This window comes from Sitophilus oryzae, unplaced genomic scaffold, assembly GCF_002938485.1.
Source record: "Sitophilus oryzae breed Bouriz unplaced genomic scaffold, Soryzae_2.0 scaffold_395_pilon_pilon, whole genome shotgun sequence".
Lineage (NCBI taxonomy): Eukaryota > Metazoa > Arthropoda > Insecta > Coleoptera > Curculionidae > Sitophilus > Sitophilus oryzae.
Genome location: NW_022146968.1, coordinates 598,589 through 616,252, shown reverse-complemented (window position 1 = coordinate 616,252; position 17,664 = coordinate 598,589). Strand labels below are relative to the sequence as shown.

General features: G+C 36.3%; 3 protein-coding genes across 7 annotated transcripts; 2 read left to right on the top strand and 1 right to left on the bottom strand.

Annotated features, from left to right (window-relative positions):
• The first annotated feature begins 133 nt into the window (after positions 1 to 133).
• On the top strand, positions 134 to 1,402 carry LOC115885501. The gene has a single exon (XM_030904445.1). The coding sequence runs from the start codon at positions 134 to 136 to the stop codon at positions 1,400 to 1,402; it is 1,269 nt and encodes a 422-aa protein (XP_030760305.1).
• A 2,872-nt stretch (positions 1,403 to 4,274) lies between these two features.
• On the bottom strand, positions 4,275 to 5,843 carry LOC115885524 (transcription factor Adf-1-like). 5 transcript variants are annotated; one of them, XM_030904480.1, is made up of 6 exons: positions 5,546 to 5,843; positions 5,400 to 5,472; positions 5,208 to 5,336; positions 4,958 to 5,108; positions 4,667 to 4,896; positions 4,275 to 4,602 (listed from the first exon to the last, which is right to left on the bottom strand). In XM_030904480.1, exons 2-6 carry the CDS (start codon positions 5,425 to 5,427, stop codon positions 4,394 to 4,396), a joined length of 747 nt encoding a protein of 248 aa, XP_030760340.1. In that variant the 5' UTR covers positions 5,428 to 5,472; positions 5,546 to 5,843; the 3' UTR covers positions 4,275 to 4,393. The 5 variants fall into 5 exon arrangements, with proteins under 5 accessions (XP_030760340.1, XP_030760339.1, XP_030760337.1 ...); XM_030904479.1 differs by having other exon boundaries at positions 5,400 to 5,843; XM_030904477.1 differs by having other exon boundaries at positions 5,208 to 5,482.
• A 642-nt stretch (positions 5,844 to 6,485) lies between these two features.
• LOC115885500 (tigger transposable element-derived protein 1-like) lies at positions 6,486 to 8,174 on the top strand. The gene has a single exon (XM_030904444.1). It carries the CDS (start codon positions 6,486 to 6,488, stop codon positions 8,172 to 8,174), a length of 1,689 nt encoding a protein of 562 aa, XP_030760304.1.
• Positions 8,175 to 17,664: the final 9,490 nt, after the last annotated feature.

Sequence of the window (17,664 nt, the reverse complement as noted above, 5' to 3'; positions counted from 1 at the left end):
ATTTTCAACCTAACCTTATTTATTCAATCAATGAATGTCATTGAAGAATTTAAAAATTATTATTATACCAATAATTAGGTAGTATTTTAGTTAGCAAAATTAAAAAGATTTTTTTTCTTGGCTTTAAAAAAAAATGGATGTACACGATGATGAGATATCGGTTGGAGTTTTAGCCCTGTTATTGTGTTGTTTGGCACTGAAGCTCAGCCAGAATCAGAAAGAACGGAGACCCAGGAGGTGGAGCATTCGCCCTGTAAATCTATCACGAGAAAATTCTTTTAATTATTTTAAGAACATTAAAAAGAAGGACCCCGAAGAATTTTTTAAGTGGACTCGAATGTCTGATAATAGTTTTAATGCATTGCTGGCATTAATTCATGATAAGATTAAAAAAAGAAAAATTAAGAGGGGAATTGGAGCCGAACAAAGACTTTGCATTACTTTACGCTACCTGGCCCACGGCGACTCAATGCAAAGTTTGGCATGGTCATTCCAAATGGGAAAAACTACAGTTCGGGACATTATTTATACAACTTGCGAGGCAATTTGGGATAGTTTGAAAAATGATTATTTGGAGCTACCCCACAGCATTGAAAAATGGAAAGCTATTGCCAAAGATTTTGAAGATGTTTGGAATTTCCCTCACTGCCTAGGAGCCCTGGATGGGAAGCATGTTTCAATACAAGCCCCACCTAATTCAGGCTCTGCCTTTTTTAATTATAAAAAACATTTCAGCACGGTATTGATGGCAATCTGCAATGCCAATTATAGATTTATCATGGTGGATGTGGGTTCTCTTGGAAGTGCAAGTGATGGTGGAATTTTTCACAATATGCTTTTTAAGGAGCTTCTGGAAAAGGGTCATTTAAACATCCCTCCTCCAGAGGAATTGGAAAATACCACTTTTAAAATGCCCTATGTCTTAGTAGCAGATGAAGCCTTCCCCCTAAAAAAATATATATTTCGACCCTTTGGAGGCACCAATCTTTCTGTGAGAGAAAGAATATTTAATTATAGACTTTCCAGAGCTCGTAGGACTATTGAAAACGCCTTCGGAATCTTGGTTGCTAGATGGCGAATTTTAAAAACCACCATAATTGCAGACCCTCCAAATGTGGATACCATAGTCAAGGCATGTGTTGTTTTACACAACTATTGCTTATCAAAAAGCCAAAAATATAATCCAGCAGGTTACACTGACAATGGAGATCAGAACGATGGCATTTGGCGAGAGGAAACCACTCCACTTAGATCAGTTGGTAGACTAGCCAACAATAATGCGGTACGATACCTCTACCAACTGAGAAATAGTGTAGCAGACTATTTCGTCTCTGAGGTTGGTGAATTGCCTTGGCAGTACGACCATGTACTCAATAGAGGTACTGTTTTTGCTGCAAATTAACTTTATATTTCCATATTAAGTTTTTGTTTACCTTATAGATAATGGATTGTTTTTAATTTGGCTTTGAATATATACAGTATCTCCATGGAAAGATGTTCCAAGAGGTAAAATGGACTAAAAATTTCATTTTTTCATTGCAATTTTTAGTCCTTTTCACCTTCTGGGACCTCTATCCGTGGACATACTGTAGATAATTTTTGATTTTTGTATTTTTAAATTTTTGAATTTTTTAAACTACCTATCTACTTAAAATAATTAAAAACCATTTTTCACATACTTTTGTTTTATTTATTATACATATATAATTTATTATCTTTTATAAAAACAACATTTCAAAAAATATTAACCTGCAGAAACATGCATGCTAAAAACGAAAAACGGCTATGCCAACAGTGTCTACCTGTATTCTTATATTACTAAGTATATTACAAAAATCACAGGCCTTCAGTCTTATTATAGAAATATTAAATTAGATGTATGGACAACACAAATAAAAATTCTTATGAATAAAAAAAACCAAACTCAAAAACTTATGTATGTATAGCATGTCCCAGTGACATCTTACCACATATTATCTGTGATCTTACCAAATAGGAAAAAAGTTTATTACTAATTTCACAGTAAAATGTCACTGGGACACGCTGTATATACTTAATATAGGTAACATCAAAACTTAAAATATTGTAAACTCACCGGCAAAAAAAACCGGCCACTAAAAACTAGACCCAATTTCAAAGTCGGATTTCTCGCGAACCGCTCATTCGATTTTGATGATTTTTCTTTTAAATTGTAAATTAATTCCTTTTTAACGGATGCTGCGTCAGAAATTTTTATTCCGAATTTATTTTGAGCATATACAGGGCACAACAATAAGACGAAGTTTTTTGCCCGAACTTTGTAACACCCTGTAGGGTGCAGCAGCGGTAGTAGCTATTGCCAAATTAAATCACATTATAGCCTCATCTTTTGTGAGCATTTTGTTTTTTTAATCATCACATTATCTCTTTTTGTATTGGAGATATGCTGTTTTAAAACGAATTTTGCTCGTATTGTGGCTTTAATTGAGGATGGCCGAAGTCAACGTTATGTCTCCGATACCCTGAGTATATTTTGAACAACAGTCCAGGATGCCTGGAATCGGTATATGGAAACGGGAAATTTCACCAGAGTGGTTACTAGATATTAGTCCCTTAAAATTTCTTTACCTTTTTTTTTTAATTTTCATGTTTTAGTTAGTTTACGTCTACGTTCTGATGTTTGATTTGATTTTAAAGCTTTTTTCGAGGCGTTTGTTTTAAAGCAGCGTACCTCCAATACAAACAGAGATAATTTCGTGATTAAAAAAACAAAATGCTCACAAAAGATGACGCTACAATGTGATTTGATGTAGCAATAGCTACTACAGCTGCTGCACCCTACAGGGTGTTACAAAGTTTGGGCGAAAAACTTCGTCTTATAGTTGTGCCTTGTATATGCTCAAAATAAATTTGGAATAAAAATTGCTGACGTAGCATCCGTTAAGAAGGAATTAATTTACAATTTAAAAAAAAATCATTAAAATCTAATGAGTGGTTCGCGAGAAATCCAACTTTGAAATTGGGACTAGTTTTTAGTGGCCGGTTTTTTTTGCCGGTGAGTGTAGAATACAGGGTCCGGCAATAGTGCGTCGGGCATCTGTAGCTCCTAGAATAAAAAACTTGAGAATTTTGTTTAAGTGCAAACCTAAAGTATATACCAGGATGTATTTCACGAAAATATGTAAACTTCTATAGGATGGCTCAAAAAAGTGTGAGTGGACCTGGATGATTTTTTTTAAATGGAACACCCTGTATATTATTGCATTTTTGGCTTCCTTTCAGATCACTTTACATAACCCTAAGATATGAATAAATATATTTCGATAGTTTCAGAGATATTAAAAAATAAATCAAAAATATATATATTTTCAAGTCTTTTTAAAAAATTATTAAAAATACAGGAACTGTTCTGAAATCAAAGTATATTAGGTATTTACTTTAGATGGTCTGTTCTTACTTTGCTATAAATATGGTAATCATGCAAATCATACAGGATGTTCAATATTTACCCCCAAACTTTCTAAAATATAAAATATTTTTTCTTTGTTTTTTTTAAATGGAACACCTATATATTATTTTTTATTAGATCAAGGGAGTTAAAAAATGAACAACATTTTTGTATTTAGAGTATTTCAAAATTTCTTAACGGTTTCGCAGATACACGCAGTATTATTTCATATGGCGCTTTCAATGGTAAAATACGAGAGAAAAATCATTGGGTGGCTTTGATAAAAAATGTGGAAAATGCCATATGAAATATAAAATTGCAAATATCTGCGAAGAAACCGTTAAAATTGCCGATCGCTAAAATGTTCCTCTAATTCTCAAATGTTGCTTCTTCACGCTGAAAATGTATTTTATATTTGTAAAGTTGGCATCGCTGAGCATCACAATATGTTCCATTTTATAACCAAAAAAATACCAACATATAATGAAATACCTAAAAGAATCTTGAATTTCAGGGAACAGTTCTTTATGAATTACATGTTTTTGACAAAGTAAGTACAGACCACATAAAAAGTAAAATAATTTCAAAATAGTCTTGATTTCAGAACAGTTCTTGTATTTTTAATAATTTTTTAAGAAGGGCTGAAAAAATATATATTTTGGACTGATTATTTAATATCTCTGAAACTATCGAAATTTATTTATTCATATCTTAGGGTTATGTAAAGTGATCTGAAAGAAAGCCAAAAATGCAATAATATACAGGGTGTTCCATTTAAAAAAAAATCATCCAGGTCCACTCACACTTTTTTGAGCCACCCTATAGAAGTTAAAATATTTTCGTGAAATACATCCTGGTATATACTTTAGGTTTGCACTTAAACAAAATTCTCAAGTTTTTTATTCTAGGATGTAGCTCCTAAGCACTATTGCCGGACCCTGTATATTATACTTATTGTTACTAAACTTAATCTTCCAAAATCTCCATAATCCTCAGTCTTTTTTGTTTGGCAATTTCAGATGACATCTCATCAAGCCTGATAGAGACAAATTTCCCAAAGGCTGCATTTATAGGACCCACAGTGCTGTTCATATTGCTAACTATTGTTTTAGCCAACCCAACAATTTCATTTATTTCAGATCCATTTGCCTGGACTTTTCTTTTTCGGAAGTGTCCTGTTAGATATATTATTTTTTTTAAATCAACATTTAGTTAGAAATTTGTACTCCGAATAGGTACCTATTCCATCTTCTAGTGCTAGCTTACTCTTTTCTGTCTCCTTTACCACTTGTTCTTTTTCGATAGTATTTTCACTCTCTTCTACAAGTTGAGAGTCTTGAGCCTGAGATTGAGTTTCGGCACAAGAGCTGACAATTGTGGACATGCTGTCCCATACTGTAGAGGTGCTAGTAGAGGCAGTTGCGCAGGTACTTGGCCGAGAAATCGGTAATTTTACGTTCGAGACTGTTCTAAAAATAATAAAATATATTTAGGTATGTACTAAATAATTTCAATAATTATTTTGTGTACCTTCTCTGTACCCTGCACGAATCATAAAACTGCATGGCCTGCATATAAGGCCAAGGCCTAGCAAGGCCACCTTGTGAACCAGATGGTTCAGCTTTTTTCTTCCTAACATATGTATCCCGAAGGAGTTTCCATATCCGTTTGGCTTCTTCAACTAAAAATAAGTATACATTATAATACTAATTATTAGTATATTGGTGTTATTATGTAACTAGTCTTTTATTTAGTATGTTTCTTACATAAAATATGTTACCTGATATGTCCATAGCGGTGCCTATTTCCCTCCAGCTATTTTCTTTTTTCTGACCATCTTTATAGTCTTTATGTTTGATGTCGTATAAGTGTTTAAATCCTTCTACTAGGGAAAGAAAAAGGTGTATATCTATAAAAAATAATATATAAAATTTATAATTATATCTTTCTGCACATTGTTTAGTATACATACCAACTCTAGTGTCTTCCAAGACCTCCATTTTCACAGTTCACAACAATAGGCACCAATAACAAAATAGAAACACCTACAAAGTACTAAATTTTAATATAAATCACCTTTTTCCTGCATTTTCTAAAGAAAATTTCGAAAATTCATACCTACTTTCCAAAAAGAAACTGAAACAATTGTGAGGTTATGTTATGATCGCTCGAATCGCCGCCACCGCATTTTTTTTTAAATAGAGGCGCTAAAAAAGTCATTTCTATTGGCTATTACTAACGTTTCAAGGTCAACGTTCCTGTCGAAGTTAAAAGTTGGTTAACTTTTGGACGTAAAACGTCAACCGCAACAACAACCGAAAAATTTATAATCAACAAAACATCCTGCGTATAAACGAACTTTTCACCGACCGTAACGTCGGGCGTCGAACCGCAACGTTTTCAATCTATAATTGGGGCTTAAGTTCATGCCGCCAGCTTTAGATACATAAATATTAGCACAAAGGTTCGTTTAAACGACATTAGAGTGAATTAGCAACACAAAGCGATTTTAGGAAATTCATCCTCTTAGAGAGTAAAATTATCTCGAACAGTTTGTTGTATGAAAATTCCTTACTATTTGGTCTAGAAGAATGAAATCCTACACAAAAGGAATTAGAAGAAATTTTGAAATTCATCAAGCAAATGGGTAAAGTTAGTAAAATTTATATAAAACTTGCTGACCTCTGGATTATACACATAAAAATTGGCACAAAGGTAAAGCGAATTTATGAAATTTATACCCTTAAGGAGTAAAATAGGGAATAAAAGTTTGCTGTACGAAAATGCAATACAGTAATACCCCGACTTACGCTACCTCGACTTACGCGAATTCGGAGTTACGCGATTTAATTTTCTCGTCTATTCGTTTTTTGTTTGAACGCCGTGCAGTCAAGGTCAAGCGGCGGCGTTTGTTTCTGACTCCCCCCGCCCGCATTATTATTCGTTCAGTTTACAACAAGCACATACGTGTAGTGCGGAATCGGCGCGTAGGTACATAAGTTACGATTTTGTGTTTTTTTGTGCGTTGTGCGACGACCTGAGATATTTACTAAGTACTATGGCATCCAAACGAAGTAGAACCGACTCTTTTGCTTTAAACAAGAAGAGAAAAACATTATCTTTGGAGTGTAAACTTAACATTATTAAAGACTACGATGCAAAAATAAAAATTTGTGATTTAGCGAAGAAGTATGAACTTCCGGAATCGACAGTCAGATCAATTACGAAAAGTAAAGAAAAAATTCTCGAAGCTGTGAAAAATGCTCAGTCTTTGAATTCAAGCATCATTCGTAAACGGCATGGTATTATCGCTGAAATGGAAACATTGTTAAAATTATGGTGTGATAATCAAGTAAGTGTGAAAAATTGTCCTATTGATCAGAACACGGTGTGCTTTCAAGCTAAACAAATTTTTGAGAAATTAAAAGAAGAAGCTGGGGAGATGGCTAAAGATGAAACGTTTAAAGCCAGTAACGGTTGGTTCAGCCGGTTCAAAAGTCGCTGTAACTGGCATAGCATTGCAGAAAGTGGAGAGGCGGCAAGTGCAGATAAAGAGGCAGCATCTCTCTATCCAGAGAAACTCAAAGCTATGATAAATGAAGGTGGCTATACCAGCCAAACCATATTCAACGTAGATGAAACTGGCCTATTTTGGAAGAAGATGCCTAAAAGAACTTTTATTGCGCGTGAAGAGAAAACTTTTCCAGGTTTTAAGGCCGCCAAAGATCGATTGACAGTGATGCTTGGCGCGAATGCAGCTGGTGACTTTAAATTAAAACCTCTCTTAGTTTATCGCTCGGAAAATCCAAGAGCATTGAAAAACAAATCTAAAGCTGGTTTGCCCGTGATTTGGAAGTCGAATCGTAAAGCTTGGGTGACGGCCTCCCTTTTTGAAGACTGGTTTGGTCATCACTTCATACCTGAAGTCGAACGTTATTGCCAGTCTAAACAAATCCCGTTTAAAGTGATGCTATTAATCGACAACGCGCCAGGTCATCCTCCTGCTACTTTAACTAGTTTCGACCCACGTGTGAAAGTTGAATTTTTGCCACCAAATACAACCAGCTTGCTTCAACCGATGGACCAGGGCGTTATCAAAACATTCAAAGCTTATTACACGAGACGATCGTTTGCACATCTGCATGAAGCTATGAGACAAAACAACGAGCTCTCTGTTAAAGAATTTTGGAAACAATTCAACGTTTTAGAAGCAGTGAGAATCATTGGAGAATCTTGGAATGAAATTTCACAAAAAACTTTAAATGGCGTCTGGAAAAAACTCTGTCCATTTTTTTTCTCCACTATGACTCAGGCGGAATTAGTGTCAGGGCCTGATGAAATTTGCAATGTGATCAAAGACGTTGTCGAACTTGGTAGACAAATAAATTTAGAAGTGGATAGTGATGATGTTCAAGAGCTGTTGGATTCACACAATGAGGAGCTTACAATTGATGAGCTCATAACAATGCGTGAACAAGAGGAAGAAATTGATAATCATGATTCTTTGGATCCAGTTCAATTAGAAGATCAAATGACAGTTGGAAACTTGACAGAAGCCCTCAGTTCGATTGAAAAAGGGTTAACAATTTTGGAAAGCATAGACTCCAATGAAGAGCGCAGTTTTGTTACAAAACATGGAATAAAAAAATTACTAGGATGCTACGAGGAGATATTACGGGAGAAGAAAAAATCATTGACTCGTCAGACGACTTTGTTACAATTTATGAAACCTTCTACATCAAAATAACTTCGGATTGTGTTTATACACTCTATTAATATAGTTTGTATATTGTATTGTCATATTATTTAGAATTAGATACTAATTATTTCCTAAATTATTGTTTTATTTAGTCTCCAGTCCCAATTAAACATACTTTGTATGTCTTTATATGCAAAATTGTACCCCGACTTACGCGAATTCGACTTACGCGGATAGCGCTCAGTCCCACCTATCGCGTAAGTCCGGGGTATTACTGTATAAATTTTATAGAAGGGTTTATTTAGTGACATCATAACGAAATATATCTTCACTCAATTATCCTTCAAAGAATAAAAAATAACCTATAAAAGTATTAGTATTAGTCTTAATAAATAAAAAAAAGATGAAAAATAAAAACATCTATGCTCACTAGCTCTCTATAAAGAAGTAAAAATCATTTAAATCAATGCATGAACGATTCGAGGTGTAACGCGAACGTAGTCGTGAAAAAAGCTAGTAATTTATTAAATTATTTTATTTAACTCATTAATTTTCATTGAAAAGAATTTTGTAATTCGCCACTATATTAGTTAAAAACTAAAAACTCATATCAAATTTAAGTTTTGCCATTTTACCTGACCCCTTCACTTTTACTAAAATCTGAACCACAATTTTAAAAGAAAAAAAGTTTTTGATAATATTTGTGTAGATTGACTACAAGTTGTATAACATACATTTCTACGACCGGTCTACCTAGTGGTCTGCAGATTATGTGGTGCAAACGTGAGCCTGTTAATCTGTGACGTGACGCACAACAGCCAAGAAAAAAGAAGCGTAGCTAGAATTTTAGTAATTTAAAAAAAGTCTTTTAGATACAGTAGTAGGTATTCAAAAAAGTTTTGTGTTTAAATAGGGTTTGCCTTTAACAGTTAAAATATTATAAAATTATGTAACTTTAAAATGTAACTTTCCCGTAAGAATTATTTATCTGTCATTGATCATGATCTGTCATCATGCTTTAACCTGATGTTTTGTATGTTATTTTGTTTTTTCAGAGGTTTTTTGCTTGCTTGTTTTACGGATAGGTGCGATCGCATAATTATTATTGATAATGTTTTTATTTAATGTTAACACTACTACTCTTTCAGTGAATCTTTAAATCTGTTGTTTTTTGTTAAGTTCGTTATTTAAACATATGTATTTAATACACTATATAGCCAACACTAATCATATTTTTACGTTTTTTATTCATCATTTTCAATGCCCCCGATTTGCATCTTTGTAAAGGACTGTGAATTTTTTTAGTAATTCTTGATCATCTGAGGATTGTATTATAATTTAGGAGTAGACGAGATTTTAAAAATCAGTTAAGCTAATTGCTAAGTAACTAGCGCTAATTAGCAAAAGCATAATATCGAAAAAAAGAAGCAGAAACAAAACGGGGCCTTCGGCGCCTATTCTTCTTTGGCGCCGTGTGGCCTTCCCCCTGGCTCACTCCTCGGTAGCAATTTTACTAAATATACTTAACGCTAGCACAAATCAATACGCCAATCAATCAGCCTACCGCAATACGTCACCTTCAAACATCTAAAATGTACTCCGCGTCAGCACACCTCGCTAAATATACTGCGCCCCAGCGCACGTGTACTATAGTAGATATACAAGTATAATCATATTATTATGTTTCAGATAAAGTTTTTGAAATGTAAATACAGTTAATTGGATAAAATCATCGTTTATTTATGTAAATTATAAAAAAAGCCATACAAAGTGAACATTATTAATCAATGTATTTTAGCGTTTGGTACATTCCTTTTAATATTTCCAATTAGATCATGTTGCCGCTTGACACTGGTTCGTTTCTTTTTTTGACTAGATTCTTTGTTGGACGGTCGGTCTGACTCAGTCTATTATGTATTTTTCGGCGACTGATAGATGTAGACTGTACTCGTATACGTCGTGTTGTCTTCGTTTTTAGAGCGTAAAAATTTGTTAATTGAGATACAGTTTTAATACGTTCCAAAGATTTTACAAATTTAACCACAATGTTTTGGTTGTCACTGTTGATAGTAGGGTATATAAAGGCTCTGTTAGGCCTAGTATTCGATTAAACTGCGATTTTGAGGAATTTGTGATAGGCGTGAAACACACGGTTTCGCTATCGTCGGCGTTATTATTTACTTTTATACTTATATCCATGTTGACACTAGGAGTATCGACAGGACCTGCAACGCACTCAACATCTGACTGTCTGCGTTTTGCCACATACATGTAAAAAAAAACTTCTTTTTGGTGTATTTGTACCAAGAGCAATATAAGCCAAAGTAATTTTGTCTTCAGGTGTTAATACTGGAGCCGATTCTGTCAGTATTCCAGCATTCTGTTCTACGGCACATATATGTTTGCAATAGGCGCCGCCAGATCCACTGAAGCAATCGCAACATGTGAAACCATCTTTAACGTTAACCGTGTAAAGTACCTGCGAATCAGTTGATGAAGTGTCTCTTTATGTCTCTTCATCTATGCTTTGCACTTGCAGCTTACTTGCGGCACCTTTACATTTGTCGTACAAAATATCGTGCCGAGTTCCCCTGTTGTTTGCGTAATTCAACATTTTTCTTATATGGTACGATTCTAATATTTTAACAACAAATTCGAGCAACGCAATACTGTTGAATACTTTACACCTTTGTAAAATTACATCTTTAAAAACCCTTATTGATGCTTCGACATAATTATTAGTATTGTGGCCTCTAGTAAGAAGATGTTTCCGATGAAAATGACACCATTCTCTGCGTCTCAACCAGTATGTCTTAAGATATTCAAAAAGCAGGCTATACATTTTGCTGTCTTTTAAGAGTGTCTTGTATAATAATTCGACATTAATTTCGTTAGTTTCGTACAAAATCGCCCTGAATGCCATCATATATGACTGGCGATGACTCTTATCTATGCAATTTTTTGTTTCACATAGCGATCTCCAAAACGCTTGGCAAACATGGAACGAGCAAAGCAATAGCTGAGATTCCGGAAAAACAGTCGACAAAGCTTTTCATTCAGCCTGTGAATCATCCGTCATAAAAACCTCTGGAAAGCCATTTCCTCAAAAACCATTTGGTATTTTTTTTCGTAAGGATAAAAATGCATGACGGTAAATTTCTTCCGTCTGACCAGAATGTAACAAGCAAGGTATCCCTCCAATTTTGTGGGCGCCCAAAATAAATGTGACACAAGTCGCAGTTTGATCGCAAGATCCAGTTGTATCAATAAAACAAACCTCGGATGACTAGTTTTGTTCGTGAGACCGCTTCATTATGGGTGTCAAAATTATGATAACAAACGGATCTCTTTCTATAAGAATGTCGATCCCATCTTCAGCATAAGCCCTTTTCTTTTCCTCCACTAGTTTGAGAACACTCTCGAAAGTTTTTTCACCGTAATGTTCCTTTCTAAAAATAAGGTTTTTTAATTTTTATTAATGTTATAAATTAATTTTAATTTAATACCTCCAGTCATCAAAGAGATATGTTATTTCACGATCTTAATTATAGGAAAGTGACCTAGTGGTATCTGACATATATAAGTAGCTGAATGCTTTTGCACGTTCAATACGATGACTATGTTGGAACTTAATCTGAAATCAAATTTACATGTTTTTTTACTCAAGATATAAACTGCACATTTATCAAGGATGAATTATACAGGGTGTGTCTTAAGTTTGGAAACGCTCAAATATTTCAGTTAGTACTGAACCGAATTGTATGAAATTTGGTATACCAGAGTAAATCTACATTTTGAATTTGTTGGTAATAAAGGCGACGATGTCTAATTTCCTGACAAATCATGACAAGTTTGTAATTTCAAACACGTACCCTATTTTTTACTTAATTTTCGTATTCTTCTTAAAATTCTACACATTTTTTATGTAGCATACCGTATACCTAAATTTAACGTATTAAAAGATATTGAAGTCAGAAATTTGCCATTTTTGAAAAAAAAATGTGTTTTATTGGTTAACATATAAAACACAATTTTAAAGTAAAGTCATTAAACTTTTATTTTTACAAGCAGAAATATTGGCGTTGTTGCCATTTTTTGCGTTTGCTTGAAAATAAAACTAACAGAAAATTTCAAAATGACAAATTTGTGTAGAATTTTAAGAAGAATACGAAAATGAAGTAAACAAATGGGGTAACTATTTAAAATTACAAACTTTGCCTTGATATATCAGGAAATTAGACAGCTGGCAACGTCTAACCCAAACTAACCCAATAAATTGGGAATGTTGATTTACCCTGGTATAGCAAATTTCATACCATACGCTTTAGATCTAACTCAGATATAATAATATGAGCGTTTCCAGACTTAATACACACCCTGTATATAATGTAAAAATGCCTCCTCTATATTTGACACCGATTTTACAAAAAATAAAAAACAAAAAACCTCCGCACGCAGAATATTATTTCATCAGGTGCACAGTAACAAAACTCCTAAAAAGAAATTTATCAAAAATCCTTAAAATAGAAAACCCGTTTAAAGAACAATTACCAAATCGTTTTTTTTAAATGTGTACCTATACCTACAACCTACTATTAAAAAAAAAGAAATTTCTTTTTAACATTAACTGTGAGGGCACAGCCGACTTCTGGGTACGCTACTGTATTATAGAACAGTTTGACATCAGAAAATTTCTGGATGATGCAGTTTGGAAAACAAAAAATGCATATTGTTAGGTTTTTCCTCGGTTCCGTGTGGATAGAAAGTCACAATTTAGTTAAACACAATTTATTTAACACTAATTAACAAAAACAATAACGATAAAAGACGTAAAGAACTATTTACAAACGATTTATAACTATTATCTAGAAAGAATTTATTTTGAATTTTAGCGCGTCAACTGTACTCGTCTATTTATGTCTGTCCTCTTCAGGCCCAGCCGTCTCGTCTGTTTATATACCCACAGTTCCGGTTCTCGAATAGCCGAGATTTGTTCATTCGTCCTTGAACGGCGCCAAGCGTATTAGTCAGCTTAGACCGGGTTCACACGGGTCCGCAACACTGCCCCCTTCTTAGATACATGCTCGTCCCGAGATGTATACGGTGAATGAAGGTATTTGCAAAGCTGGCCCCTGGTACATTGAGAAGTCTGGTAGAAATAGCAGTGTATAGTTTTCTCGCCCGATTTCAGCTTTGGGTTGTAGCAGCGAACGAGGATCTCGATTTCCGTAAATCTAAACAAGACTTCAATCATGTTCCGGATTGTACGCCAACTCAAATCATCGAGTCCACACGCCAGCTTCGGAATGGCTAATCGTGTAATGTTGTTGTTTTGCAGGGCTTCTCTCAGTTCAATCAGGGTCTTCCATAGATTGAGACAATTTGCCTTACTCGGCGACCATTCCTTGGTGACCAGGTAGAAGATGTGTCTTGCCTGACCATGTGCATTGTCGGTTAGTCTCAAGACGCTTCCGTTTTTTCCCTTTGAATTGCACACCTCTTCCTGCATTCACCAAAAGAAGGACTTTTGCAACTTTGGCAGTTTGGTACACATCTTCTGGAAGCCTTAAAATAATAGAACATTTCCAGATACAAAATAATGTCTGTAACATATATTTGTGTAACAATATAACTAACATGAATTTTTACAAGAATTTAAAAATAGGATTGTCAAAAAATTAAAATAAAAAATGTATATATCTCGTTATTCTGTTTTTATTTCAGTTTTTTACTACATGAATGATATTACTGAGACTAAATATGAAAGCATAGAGATAAAAAATTAACATTACCTGTAAAACTCTAAATGAGTTTTCTCCGTGTGGCCCATAAATTTTGCCATCTGTTCAATTTCATTTTTTTCAAAATTGATTACCTGCAATATAGTTGCAATTTTTTTCCGCAACCTTGTACTCGTGAGATATTCAGGATTTTTAGCTCCACATTTATGTGCAAGTTTTCTCAAAACTAAACTCCCATTTATCCATCGATCAGCTGATCCGGGATTGGCAAAAACATATTTATTTGATCGTGGCACAATATCTGTTGTTTTTCTGATTTTTAGTAATGCGTCTACAAAATTTTGCATCTGTTTAGTAAATAATATTGGCACGGATTTACTACCCTTTCCAAATACAATTACTCTTTTGAATGATGAGGATACGGCTCTTTCCAAATCTGTCAATGCATTCAAACATTCGTGCTGAGTGTTTCCAAAAAATCACTTTCATATTGTTACGTTTTTCGTCGGTTCCGTGTGGATAGAAATATATAATAGAATAGATCACAATTTATTTAAACACTATTTATTTAACACCAATTAACAAAAACAATAACGATAAAAGACTTAAAGAACTATTTACAAACGATTTATAACTAAGAATTTATTTTTGAATTTTAGCGCGTCAACTGTACTCGTCTATTTATAACTGCCCTCTTTAGGCCCCAGCGGCCGGCTTTTATACCCACAGCTAAAGATTTCTAGAATAGTCCATAGATCGTTAGGTGCATAGAGAAGGTTTCGATTGTTCTCGTATGTACTTCTCCATTCCAGTGGAACTCGATTTTTCTCGAACGTCCGAATGAATCATTACGGTGTCTATTCTTTAATGCAATGTTAAGGTCATCTGAGGGCGGGACATATAGTTAGGTTAGGTCGAGTCTACACGGGTCCGCAACACTGCCCCCGTCTTAGGTACATGCTCGTCCCGAAATATACACGGTGAATGAAGGTATTTGCAAAGCTGGCCCCTGGTACATTGGGAAGTCTGGTAGAAATAGCAGTCTACAGTTTTCTCTCCCGATCTCAGCTTTGGGTTGTTGCAGCAAACGAGGATCTCGATTCCCGTAAATCTGAACAAGACTTCAATCATGTTCCGGATTGTACGCCAACTCAAACCATCGAGTCCACATGCCAGCTTCGGAATGGCTAATCGTGTAATGTTGTTTAGCAGGGCTTCTCTCAGTTCAATCAGGGTCTTCCATAGATTGAGATAAGTCGGCTTACTCGGGGACCATTCCTTGGTAACTAGATAGAAGATGTGTCTTGCTTGCCCATGCGCATTGTCGGTTAGCCTCAAGACGCTTCCAACCTCTGGATCCTGTCGGCGTAGTTCTCCGACACGCCCAAACTTCTCATTGAACGTCGCAGCGATTCCTCGACATTCGCAAATCTCGGGCTACACAGTGAGCGTGCGAATAATCAAGAGGCACGGAAAAGAGGTCTCGTTGTTCTTCTTTGGTTACACCATAGCGAGCCTTCTCACTGCTGTTGTATCCGGCCATGAAGTCGTCAAAGGGCATCTCCGAATCAGGGGGATCAAAGCTACAGGTTCTCACGGTGCCAGCACGATCTTCTATTTCGCCTTGGTAGGGGCTCAAACGATTGAAATGGACGATCCTTGGTTTTCCTTTTGGCAATTTCCTGATACGGTATACGACGTCGTTAATCCTATCCATGACTTCGTATGGCCCTTCCCACGAGGATTGTAGCTTCGGAGATAATACACGACGTCTCTGCGGGTTGTATAGCCACACCACATTCCCTGGTTGGTATCCTCCATGCTCAGCTTGAATATCGTAGTGCACCTTCATTCGGTAACTAGCGTTTTGAATATTTAGGCGGACTTGCTGATGGATGTCGTCCATCCTTTGGCGTAGTTTATGGACATAATCTTCTCCGGCGACATCTTCTGCCGGTCGGCAACCAAAGTTCAGATCCCATAACGATGCTGGCTGAAGTTTGCCCTGTGGATTCTTGGACAGATGAACGATAGGCCAACAGAAACAGGTGAAGAAATTTGTCCCAGTCTCTTTGGTGGTCAGAGAGTACTTTGGCCAAATAACGGTTGATGGTTCTGTTCATGCGTTCAACCATCCCATCTAATTGTGGATGCAAAGCAGTCGTCCTGGTCTTGCGGATGTTAAGGACTTCACAGACGCCTTGGAACAGATTGGCCTCAAAATTTCTTCCGTGATCTGAATTCAGCTCCATTTTAACACCAAACCTGCAGATCCACTCCTTAAAAAGGGCATCAGCAATGGTTGACGCTTCTTGATTTGGCAACGCGTAGGCCTCGACCCATTTGCTGAAGTAATCCATTACTACCACAATGTATTTGTTGCCATCGTTCGTCTCCGGGGAAGGACCAGCCACGTCGATCGCTATTCGTTCGAAAGGACTGCCTACATTGTACTGGCGCATTGGAGCTTTACCGCGCTTTTGTGGACCCATTGATAGCAGCGCAAACGTCGCATTTCTTACACCAGGCCCTCACGTCTTCTGTGCAGTTCACCCAATAGAACCGTTCACGCAGCTTGCCATCTTAGTAACACCAAGATGTCCACCGCTGGTTCCATTGTGAACTTCCGCCAAGACTTCCGGGACCCTCTTTTGGGGACCCTCTTGGAATGACGATCTGCCTTCTCTCTTCTTGTCTCTCTGGTCTCTTAATCACACGGCGAAGTAATCCGTTATCTATTACCAATGAATTCCACTGGGATCAGTACGACTTCACGTTCGGCGAATATATGCAAACTTCCTCCCACGTTGGTCTCTGGTCCGCGTTTTTCCAGATAATCACCAAGCCCAACTCTGGATCACTGATTTGGTCATTCGCAAGATCTTCGGTTTGCCAAAAATCACCAACCACAGTCCTTGAGACTTTCACTTCTTTCTCTTCTTTGCAACGACTTCCCGTCTGTCTGCAATTCCAACAGCGAATCGGTCCCCCCTTCTTGCTCATATACTGATCCAGTACTTTCCGCACAATCTTTTCCACTTTGGAATCGTCGGAACAATCCTCAACAGCCCGTACAGACCCTAGAGACCTAGATCATTCTTTCGCGGCCTCAAATTCCAGGGCACGTGTTAGGGCATCCCCCAAATGCGTGGGATGAGCTAAAAGAAGTATTTGCCTTGTCTCGTTGTCACGTAAACCATCCATAAAAGCCTGTACTGTTAAGCGCTCCATAACATGTGCGGACATAGCAGGGTACGCAAGGCGAGCAAGGGGGACTATTTCAGCTTGATATACTCTTAGGGTCTCATTGGGCTTCTGAACACGATTTTTGAGCTGGGAATGGTAGACAAGCTCCAAATGAGCTTGGCCGTACCTGATTTCTAAATGTCGTACCAATTGCTGATAATCTCCCTGTTCCAATGGTGACAGTGTCTGCAGGATGTCAGTCGCATCTCCTCGCAGTGCGACAGTCAAAGCGGAAGCTTTTTCAGCGATTGTCCATCCGTTCGCTCTCGCAGCGGCCTCAAACAGGCAAAAATAATTGGCCCAAGCGGTTTTTCCGTCAAACTGTGGAGGCTTAATACCTGACTTTGAGATATACTTATTTTCGACGAGTGTCGGGTCCTCCGACGATTCATGACGTTTTGGTGAATTCGCCTTCGCTATTTCTTCTTTCAAAATTTCGATTTTTCTATTTACATCGTCCTCAATATGTGTTATTTTGTCTTGTAGTTCCGTAGATTTCTCATTAATTTCTGTTATCTTAATGTTTATACTTTCTTCCAAATTGATTATTT

What these genes read in the sequence shown, in the direction of transcription:
- LOC115885524 (XM_030904476.1), bottom strand. Translation starts at nt 5,427, where the DNA reads ATGGAGGTCTTGGAAGACACTAGAGTTGGTATGTATACTAAACAATGT. An exon ending in CACCGCTATGGACATATCAG is followed by an intron (nt 5,109 to 5,207) that starts GTAACATATTTT and finishes ACTTATTTTTAG; the next exon opens with TTGAAGAAGCCAAACGGATA. An exon ending in TCGTGCAGGGTACAGAGAAG is followed by an intron (nt 4,897 to 4,957) that starts GTACACAAAATA and finishes TATTATTTTTAG; the next exon opens with AACAGTCTCGAACGTAAAAT.
- LOC115885501 (XM_030904445.1), top strand. Translation starts at nt 134, where the DNA reads ATGGATGTACACGATGATGAGATATCGGTTGGAGTTTTAGCCCTGTTA.
- LOC115885500 (XM_030904444.1), top strand. Translation starts at nt 6,486, where the DNA reads ATGGCATCCAAACGAAGTAGAACCGACTCTTTTGCTTTAAACAAGAAG.